General features: G+C 44.7%; 1 protein-coding gene across 1 annotated transcript; it reads left to right on the forward strand.

The window, feature by feature from the left end:
- Positions 1–350: 350 nt before the first annotated feature.
- LOC119273193 lies at positions 351–975 on the forward strand. Its single transcript, XM_037554449.1, has 4 exons — positions 351–526; positions 611–710; positions 797–870; positions 972–975. Exons 1-4 carry the CDS (start codon positions 351–353, stop codon positions 973–975), a joined length of 354 nt encoding a protein of 117 aa, XP_037410346.1.
- The last annotated feature ends 10,147 nt before the right edge of the window (positions 976–11,122 follow it).

Genomic DNA, 11,122 nt, shown 5'->3' on the forward strand with positions numbered 1-11,122 from the left:
CGGGTTGTAAAACCTATGCTACTACTACGTGGATAGCCATAGCGTAGGTCAGACACCCGCGCTACTACTAGTCTCCCACGCCACCCACCCCCGCCGGATACACTCCCACCCACAACCGTCCCACACCACTCAACCCATGTCTGTCTAAAAAAATCCACCAACGCCCGATCCAGATCCCCTCCGCCTCCATCCCCCGCTGCGTGCGCCACGCCGGCGGCCGCGTGGCCGCCGCTCCCCGTCTCACGCCGCTGCCCTCCCCTCCTCCCCAGTCCAGCGAGCTCGCCGACGAATCTCGTATCCATCATATCGCCGTCGCCGGCCGCATCCCGTCCCAGCCCACCTGCCCGCCGATGGCCTTCTCCTCGTTCCCATGGCTGTTCCGCCGCCGAGCCGGCGGCAGCGGCAACGGCGGAACCGGCCCAAGCAAACCCTCCGCCGCGGAGGGGAAGGAGGAGGATGCGGAGGAGCTCAGCGTCACGCCACAGCTCCTTGACTTCATCCGGACACTCTCCCCGGACGCCTTCAAGTCCTTCCCCTCCAGCTCCACCAAGGCACCCCCTCCTTCCTCCCTTCTCGATTTCGCTCCCCTGCTAGTTCCCTCTCGTTTACTGGCGGTGCTATGCTTTGTCGCAGGAGGATCCGCGGAGTCGGCGGCCGAGCTCTTGGACTGGCAGCAGCGGCACGCCCTCCTCGTTCTCGCCAGAGCCAAGGTAGGTCTCCCGCGGATCTCGTCCTCCGCTTCGCCCAAGACAAAGATGGCTCTCAGGTCTCAAACTGTAATTTGTGATCCCTGCAGGAACTCGCTAAGGTCCGCTATGATCTGTGCCCACGCCACATGAAGGACAAGCAGTTCTGGACATACATCTTGTCGTAAGCTCTTGCCTCGTTAGCTTTCGCCCATGTGTGAGTGCATTGTTCCAGTCCAGGTGCTCAATTAGCTTCATGCTGGTCTTGATTTTGTGAATCTTCAGTTAGGAATTCTAGTCCATGGTGCTCCTTAATACCCAGCAAAATATATTTGTACCTAAACATGATCGTCCCAGTTGCGTGTGTACTGTTGTGCTGTTTTGTATATATAATAAACATCCAGCAAAAGGGATTGGCATCTAAAGATGAGAAATTATGTCAAATGTGAGTACCTGTTTTTGTAAAAGCTCAGCAAAAAGGGGACATCATCATGTAAAGCGTGGTCTCTGTTTGCTGAACAACTATCCATGAGGTGTAATATAAGTAAGGTGCTGGTCCTAATATAAGTAATAACAAACCATGGCTAGTGATAATTCCTCTGTTGTTCGATCCTTTATATATGCAAAAGAATACACACATGTCTGTTCCAGATATGGCCAAAGTTGTAAACACTAGATAATCCATCAAGTGGGCTTTTGATGCCATCCTGCAGCACACGTTGTTGGGCTTGACTCTAGCCAATTTCATTTTCAGGTAGGTTGGTGGGTGGGATATGCTAATGACACCGATGACTCAATCCGGAGGATTGTGCGGATAAACCCTGGTGTCGGCAGATACGTCGCCAAGAGCTACAGTCCAAGGTCCGGTTTCTCCGTTCTCTTAAGTTTGGTTGATGCAAAATTGAACAAGCAATTTTTTAGCCTAATTTATCACAAGTGAGGAGCAGTGAATTCTATAGTCCATTAGCTACGGTTGATCGGCAACTGCATAAGCTTCTATTTCTACTTCTGAATTTTCAATGATTGTATGAGCAAATGAGTGCTACAAATGTACAGTTTTGTTGGTTTAGGCAAACACCTCACAGTACTCAAAAGTACAGTTTTGTAGAAACCATAGTATTCTGATTGAGCTAGTAAGATTTAGTTTATGTAAGTTTAGTAGATGATCTAGTAGGATCCTTCTGCTGAACTGCTACTAGTAGGACGGCTTGCGATTAGATTAGTCTAGTCTATGCAGCAGGTGCACGCTCTGAGCTCGCTCGCAAGGTGTTTGCAACAATGCCTCTAGGAATGTTGAAATGTCAATTTGTTCAATCAATGTAGAATTCTGTTTTCCACAGGATACAAAGGAGCCTATGGACCTTAAACTTTGCTCATTAAATTGAAAATAAAACATTGTACTATTCGTACACAAACAAAACATCTATGGGTGGGGATGTTGGCATTGCGCGATTAAATTGAAAAAGAAAATGCTCTGATCAGATTAGCATATACAGTGTGCTTCATGCATCCAAGAGACCAAGACGTCTTCTCTTCTCTATGGAGAGAAGCTGATTTGCATTGACGGCTAATGATGATTCTTTGTGTTCCATAGTTTAAAAGGCAACCATTTTGCACTGGATAACCAAGTATTCTGCCAGGGTTAAATTTAATTAAGAATGTTGTTCTGCACTTTTGCTTATTGTACACTCCTCCTTTTGCCCATTTTATTTCCTTAGGCAATGTACTCTGATTCAGCCAGGACATCACACGGCCATGCTCTGTTTCTTCTCAGGTCCAGCCTGATTCAAGCTTCCTGGACATCCACAAGGCATGCCTTGGCCGCCATTGAGCAGAATGCCGCTGGTGGCCGCAGCGGTGATGGAGTGCCGTCTCAGCGGACAAGGGAGTATCAAGCGAGGCATCATCATCAACACGAGCGAAGGTCATAGGTGCTGCGTGCTCCTGCACGGCAACATGTGCCGCTATACTGATTGGGCAAGCAGGTCTGTTCTCTGCATATGCAGCCACCTCCATTTGATTTAATGAAATAAATATCATATTTGGTACCATGGCAATCCTAATTCCAGTCTTGTTACAGCCGTTGATCTTGGCCTGAGCAGCAACTCTGTATTGGCTCAGGATGATTTGGTTGCTCCAGCAGCTACAAGTGAGCAAGCTGATGTAAATGTGAGGAGTTTAATATACTTACTCGGCAACATGGAAAGTTTCCACACTTGTTCTAGCTGTCTCAATGGGTTAGCGACTTAGCATACATGTTGTAATAAGGTTTCACATTTGCTTCTCTGACAAGGTCTATTTTTATTCATAGGTAGAAGATAGCGACAGAGTGCTGCCGGATAATGAGATGTTGAAGCGGCAGACTGAATCCATGACACCGAAGTGCAATTGCGGCAGATTATCTCTATCTTTTCTTTTCATTTTTCTTATTATTGAGTGAGAACAGAATGAGGAACTGTGTGATAGTACATACAACAACTGTAGTAAAAAGAAACTTATGTTTGCAATTGTTAATGACATAGATACTTGCATGTTCTTTGAAGTGGTCATTTGTGAGTTGCAATGCATAATGAGGTTTTTTGGCTGATTTATTTCCTTCGGTTTCCGGTTAACCATGAAATAGGAGCCCAGCAGTGCTCACTATTGTTGTGTTTACTGGGAACTGTATGCATAAAATGGAATTGGTGGATTTTTATTTTTTAATTATAAATTAGTTAGTAGTGGCGTGGGAAAAGACTGCGCGCTACTAGTATTTAGGATACTAGTAGCGTTGGTAGTATGGACACGCTGCTACTATTTTGTTAGTAGTGGCGCGGGTACTAAATAGCAGTAGCGTGGGTGGCACATGCTACTACTAACTTTGTTAGTAGTAGCGTGGCTTCAACCCACGCTATTACTAACTATTAGCTATAGCGCCTTATTTGTAGCGCAGGTACCCGCGCTGCTGATAGGCCTAAAACCCGCGCTGCTGCTAGGCTTTTCCCTAGTAGTGCCTCCTCCTCTTCCCCCTCCTCCTCCCTCTCCGGTGCCGGCGGCCCCCTCCTCCTCCCTCCTCCCTCTCCTGCTCTCTCCTCCTCCCTCCCTCCTCTCTCCTCCTCCCCCTCCTGCTCTCTCCTCCTGTTGGCAATATGCCCTAGAGGCAATAATAAATTAGTTATTATTATATTTCCTTGTTCATGATAATCGTTTATTATCCATGCTAGAATTGTATTGATAGGAAACTCAGATACATGTGTGGATACATAGACAACACCATGTCCCTAGTAAGCCTCTAGTTGACTAGCTCGTTGATCAATAGATGGTTACGGTTTCCTGACCATGGACATTGGATGTCATTGATAACGGGATCACATCATTAGAAGAATGATGTGATGGACAAGACCCAATCCTAAGCATAGCACAAGATCATGTAGTTCGTATGCTAAAGCTTTTCTAATGTCAAGTATCATTTCCTTAGACCATGAGATTGTGCAACTCCCGGATACCATAGGAGTGCTTTGGGTGTGCCAAACGTCATAACGTAACTGGATGGCTATAAAGGTACACTACAGGTATCTCCAAAAGTGTCTGTTGGGTTGTCACGAATTGAGACTGGGATTTGTCACTCCGTGTAAACAGAGAGGTATCTCTGGGCCCACTCGGTAGGACATCATCATAATGTGCACAATGTGATCAAGGAGTTGATCACGGGACGATGTGTTACGGAACGAGTAAAGAGACTTGCCGGTAACAAGATTGAACAAGGTATCGAGATACCGACGATCGAATCTCGGGCAAGTATCGTACCGCTAGACAAAGGGAATTGTATACGGGATTTATTAAGTCCTTGACATCGTGGTTCATCCGATGAGATCATCGTGGAACATGTGGGAGCCAACATGGGTATCCAGATCCCACTGTTGGTTATTGACCGGAGAGTTATCTCGGTCATGTCTGCATGGTTCCCGAACCCATAGGGTCTACACACTTAAGGTTCGATGATGCTAGGGTTATAAGGAATAGATATACGTGGTTACCGAATGTTGTTCGGAGTCCTGGATGAGATCCCGAACGTCACGAGGAGTTCCGGAATGGTCCGGAGGTAAAGATTTATATATGAGAAGTCCTGTTTTGGTCACCGGAAAAGTTTCGGGGTTTATCGGTAACGTACCGGGACCGCCGGGAGGGTCCCGGGGGTCCACCAAGTGGGGCCACAAGCCCCGGAGGGCTGCGTGGGCCAAGTGTGGAAGGGGACTAGCCCCAGGTGGGCTGCTGCGCCCCCCCCCCCACAAGGGCCCAAGGCGCCTAAGGGGAGGAAAGGGGGCAAACCCTAAGGGCAGATGGGCCTTAGGGCCCATGCCTGGTGCGCCTCCCTCTCCCCCTCCACCTGGCCGCCACCCAGATGGGATCTGGGGGCTGCCGCCACCCCTAGGGAGGGAACCCTAGGTGGGGGCGCAGCCCCTCCCCTCCCCCTATATATACTTGAGGTTTGGGCTGGCCAAGACACACGAGTTCCTCTCCTTCTTGGCGCAGCCCTACCCCTCTCCCTCCTCGTCTCTTGCGGTGCTTGGCGAAGCACTGCTGGAGTACCACGCTCCTCCATCACCACCACGCCGTCGTGCTGCTGCTGGATGGAGTCTTCCCCAACCTCTCCTTCTCCCCTTGCTGGATCAAGACGTAGGAGACGTCACCGGGCTGTACGTGTGTTGAACACGGAGGTGCCGTCCGTTCGGCACTAGGATCTCCGGTGATTTGGATCGTGATGAGTACGACTCCTTCAACCCCGTTCTCTTGAACGCTTCCTCTTAGCGATCTACAAGGGTATGTAGATGCACTCTCCTTCCCCTCGTTGCTGGTTTCTCCATAGATAGATCTTGGTGACACGTAGGAAAATTTTGAATTTCTGCTACGTTCCCCAACAGTGGCATCATGAGCTAGGTCTATGCATAGTTTCTATGCACGAGTAGAACACAAAGTAGTTGTGGGCGTTGATTTTGTTCAATATGCTTACCGTTACTAGTCCAATCTTGATTCGGCGGCATTGTGGGATGAAGCGGCCCGGACCGACCTTACACGTACTCTTACGTGAGACTGGTTCCACCGACTGACATGCACTAGTTGCATTAGGTGGCTAGCGGGTGTCTGTCTCTCCCACTTTAGTCGGATCGGATTCAATGAAAAGGGTCCTTATGAAGGGTAAATAGCAATTGGCATATCACGTTGTGGTTTTTGCGTAGGTAAGAAACGTTCTTGCTAGAAACCCATAGCAGCCACGTAAAAAACTTGCAACAACAATTAGAGGACGTCTAACTTGTTTTTGCAGCAAGTGTTTTGTGATGTGATATGGCCAAAGGATGTGATGAATGATATATGTGATGTATGATATGATCATGTTCTTGTAATAGGAATCACGACTTGCATGTCGATGAGTATGACAACCGGCAGGAGCCATAGGGGTTGTCTTAATTTATTTATGACCTGCGTGTCAATATAAACGTCATGTAATTACTTTACTTTATTGCTAACCGTTAGTTGTAGTAGTAGAAGTAATAGTTGGCAAGACAACTTCATGAAGACATGATGATGTAGATCATGATGATGGAGATCATGGTGTCATGCCGGTGACAACGATGATCATGGAGCCCCGAAGATGGAGATCAAAAGGAGAAAAATGATATTGGCCATATCATGTCACTTTTTGATTGCATGTGATGTTTATCATGTTTTTGCATCTTATTTGCTTAGAACGACGGTAGTAAATAAGATGATCCCTCATTAAAATTTCAAGAAAGTGTTCCCCCTAACTGTGCACCGTTGCGAAAGTTCGTCGTTTCGAAGCACCACGTGATGATCGGGTGTGATAGATCCTTACGTTCGAATACAACGGGTGTTGACGAGCCTAGCATGTACAGACATGGCCTCGGAACACATGCGAAACACTTAGGTTAACTTGATGAGCCTAGCATGTACAGACATGGCCTCGGAACACAAGAGACCGAAAGGTCGAGCATGAGTCGTATGGTAGATATGATCAACATGAAGATGTTCACCGATGATGACTAGTCCGTCTCACGTGATGATCGGACACGGCTTAGTTGACTCGGATCATGTAATCACTTAGATGACTAGAGGGATGTCTATCTGAGTGGGAGTTCATAAGATGAACTTAATTATCCTGAACATTGTCAAAAGGTCTTCGCAAATTATGTCGTAGCTCGCGCTTCAGTTCTACTTTATAGATATGTTCCCAGAGAAAATTAGTTGGAAGTTGATAGTAGCAATTATGCAGACAGTAGAAGGCTTATGTCCTTAATGCACCGCTCAGTGTGCTGAACCTCGAACATCGTCTGTGGATGTTGCGAACATCTGACATACACGTTTTGATGACTACATGATAGTTCAGTGCGTAATGCTAAATGGTTTAGAATTGAGGCATCAAAGACGTTTTTGAAACATCGCAGAACATATGAGATGTTCCAAGGACTGAAATTGGGATTTCAGGCTCGTGCCCACGTCAAGAGGTATAAGACCTCCGACGATTTTCTTAGCCTGCATAACTAAGGGAGAAAAGCTCAATTGTTGAGCTTGTGCTCAAAATGTCTGAGTACAACAATCATTTGAATCGAGTGGGAGTTGATCTTCCAGATGAGATAGTGATGTTTCTCCGAACTCATTACCACCAAGCTGCTAGAGCTTCGTGATGAACTGTAATATATCAGGAACATATATGATGATCCTTGAAATATTCCCGATGTTTGACACCGTGAAAGTAGAAATCAAGAAGGAGCATCAATTGTTGATGGTTAGTGAAACCACTAGTTTCAAGAAGGGCAAGAGCAAGAAGGGAGACTTCATGAAACGGAAAATCAGCTGTTGTTCTAGTGAAGAAACCCAAAGTTGAACCCAAGCCCGAGACTAAGTGCTTCTGTAATAAGGGGAACAGTCACTGAAGCAGAACCACCCTAGATACTTGGTAGATGAGAAGGCTGGCAAGGTCGACAGAAGTATATTGGATATGCATTATAATGTTACTAGTACTCCTAGTAGCACCAGGGTATTAGATACCGGTTCGGTTGCTAAGTGTTAGTAACTCGAAACAAAAGGCTACGGAATAAACGGAGACTAGCTAAAAGGTGAGATGACGATATGTGTTGGAAGTATTTCCAAGGTTGATCAAATATCGTACGCTCCCTCTACCATCGAGATTGGTATTAAAACCTAAATAATTGTTATTTGGTGTTTGCGTTGAGCATAGACATGATTGGATTATGTCTATCGCGATACGGTTATTCATTTAAGGAGAATAATGGTTACACTGCTTATTTGAATAATACCATCCCGATCGTAGTGATACACATTTTCATGCCAAAGGTATAAGATAGTAATGATAGTACCACACAAATGTGGCACTGCAATTTGAGTCATATTGGTATAAAACGCATGAAGAAGCTCCTTGTTGATGGATCTTTGGACTCACTCATTTTTGAAAGGATTGAGACATGCGAACCATGTTTGTTGGTAGATATGCAGGAAGAAACTCTATACAGATGGATCGTTTGGACTCACTTGATTTTGAATCACTTGAGACATGCAAATCATACCACATGGGCAAGATGACTGAAAAGCCTCATTTTCAGTAAGATGGAACAAGAAAGCAACTCGTTAGAAGTAATACATTTTGATGTGTGCAGTCCAATGAGTGCTGAGGCATGTAGTGGATATCGTTATGTTCTTACTTCACAGATGATTTGAGTAGATGCTAAAGTATATTTACTTGATGGATCATGAGTCTGAAATTATTGAAAGGTTCAAGTAATTTTAGAGTGAAGTTGAAGATCGTCGTGACAAGAGGATAAAATGTCTATGATATGATCATAGAGATTCATATCTGAATTACGAGTTTGGCACAGAATTAAGACATTGTGGAAATTGTTTCACAACTAATACCGCCTGGAACACCATAGTGTGATGATGTGTCCGAACATCATAGTTGCACCCTATTGGATATGGTGCGTACCATGATGTCTCTTATCGAATTACCACTATCGTTCATGGGTTAGGCATTAGAGACAACCACACTCACTTTAATAGGGCACCACGTAATTCCGATGAGATGACACCGTATGAACTATGGTTTAGAGAAACCTAAGCTGTCATTTCTTAAAAGTTTGGGGCTGCGGCGCTTATGTGAAAAAGTTTCAGGCTGATAAGCTCGGACCCAAAGCGGATAAATGCATCTTCATAGGACACCCAAAACAGTTGGGTATACCTCCTGTCTCAGATCCGAAAGCAATAAGGGATTGTTTCTAGAATCGGGTCCTTTCTCGAGGAAAAATTTCTCTCGAAAGAATTGAGTGGGAGGATGGTGGAGACTTGATGAGGTTAATAAACCGTCTCTTCAACTAGTGTGTGGTAGGGCACAGGGAGTTGTTCCTGTGGCACCTAAACCAATTGAAGTGGAAGCTTATGATAGTGATCATGAAACTTCAGATCAAGTCACTACCAAACCTCGTGGGATGACAAGGATGCGTACTACTTCAGAGTGGTACGTAATCCTGTCTTGCAAGTCATGTTGCTAGACAACAATGAACCTACGAGTTATGGAGAAGCGACGGTGGGCCCGGATTCCGATAAATGGCTCGAGGCCATAAAATCTGAGAGAGGATCCATGTAAACAAAGTGTAGACTTTGGTAGAACGGCTCGATGGTCGTAAGGCTGTTGAGTACAGATGGATTTTAAAAGGAAGACGGACAATGATGGTAAATGTCATCATTAAGAAAGCTCGACTTGTCGTTAAGATGTTTCCCGACAAGTTCAAGGAGTTGACTACGATGAGACTTTCTCACTCGTAGCGATGCTAAGAGTCTATTGGAATTATATTAGCGATTACTGCATTATTTATGAAATCTTGCAGATAGGATGTCAAAAACCATTGTTTCCTTAACGATTTTCTTGAAGAAAGGTTGTATGTGATACAACCGGAAGGTTTTGTCAATCCTGAAAGATGCTAATAAGTATGCAAAGCTCCAGCAATCCTTCTAAGGACTGGAGTAAGCATCTCGGAGTTGGAATGTATGCTTTGATGAGATGATCAAAGATTTTGGGTGTATACAAAGTTTATGAGAAACTTGTATTTCCAAAGAAGTGAGTGGGAGCACTATAGAATTTCTGATGAATATATGTTGTTGACATATTGTTGATCAGAAATGACGTAGAATTTCTGGAAAGCATATAGGGTTATTTGGAAAGTGTTTTTCAATGGAAAACCTGGATTAGGCTACTTGAGTATTGAGCATTAAGATCTATAAGGATAGATCAAAACGCTTAATAGTACTTTCAAATGAATACATACCGTGACAAGATTTTGAAGGAGTTCAAAATGGATCGGGAAAGAAGGAGTTCTTGTCTGTGTTACAAGGTGTGAACATTGATTAAGACTCGAAACCTGACCGCGGCAGAATAGAGAGAAAGGACGAAGGTCGTCCCCTATGCTTTAGACGTAGGCTCTATAGTATGTTGTGTGCCGCACTTGAAGTGTGCCTTGCCATGAGTCAGTCAAGGGGTACAAGAGTGATCCAAGAATGGATCACAGGACAGTGGTCAAAGTTATCCTCAGTAACTAGTGGACTAAGGAATTTTCTCGATTATGGAGGTGATAAAAGAGATCGTCGTAAAGGGTTACACCGATGCAAACTTTGACACTAATCCAGATTATTCTGAGTAGTAAACTGGATTCGTATAGTAGAACAGTTATTTGGAATAGCTCCAAATAGAACATGGTAGCTGCATCTAGGAGATGACATAGAGATTTGTAAAGCACACACGGATCTGAAAGGTTCAGACCCGTTGACTATAACCTCTCTCACAAGCATAACATGATCAAACCCAGAACTCTTTGGGTGTTAGTCACATGGGGATGTGACCTTGAGTGTTAATCACATATCGATGTGAACTGGATTATTGACTCTAGTGCAAGTGGGAGACTGTTGGAAATATGCCCTAGAGGCAATAATAAATTAGTTATTATTATATTTCCTTGTTCATGATAATTGTTTATTATCCATGCTAGAATTGTATTGATAGGAAACTCAGATACATGTGTGGATACATAGACAACACCATGTCCCTAGTAAGCCTCTAGTTGACTAGCTCGTTGATCCATAGATGGTTACGGTTTCCTGACCATGGACATTGGATGTCATTGATAATGGGATCACATCATTAGAAGAATGATGTGATGGACAAGACCCAATCCTAAGCATAGCACAAGATCATGTAGTTCGTATGCTAAAGCCTTTCTAATGTCAAGTATCATTTCCTTAGACCATGAGATTGTGCAACTCCCGGATACCGTAGGAGTGCTTTGGGTGTGCCAAACGTCACAACGTAACTGGGTGGCTATAAAGGTACACTACAGGTATCTCCGAAAGTGTCTGTTGGGTTGGCACGAATCGAG

This window comes from Triticum dicoccoides, chromosome 3A (genome assembly GCF_002162155.2).
Source record: "Triticum dicoccoides isolate Atlit2015 ecotype Zavitan chromosome 3A, WEW_v2.0, whole genome shotgun sequence".
Taxonomy (NCBI): domain Eukaryota; kingdom Viridiplantae; phylum Streptophyta; class Magnoliopsida; order Poales; family Poaceae; genus Triticum; species Triticum dicoccoides.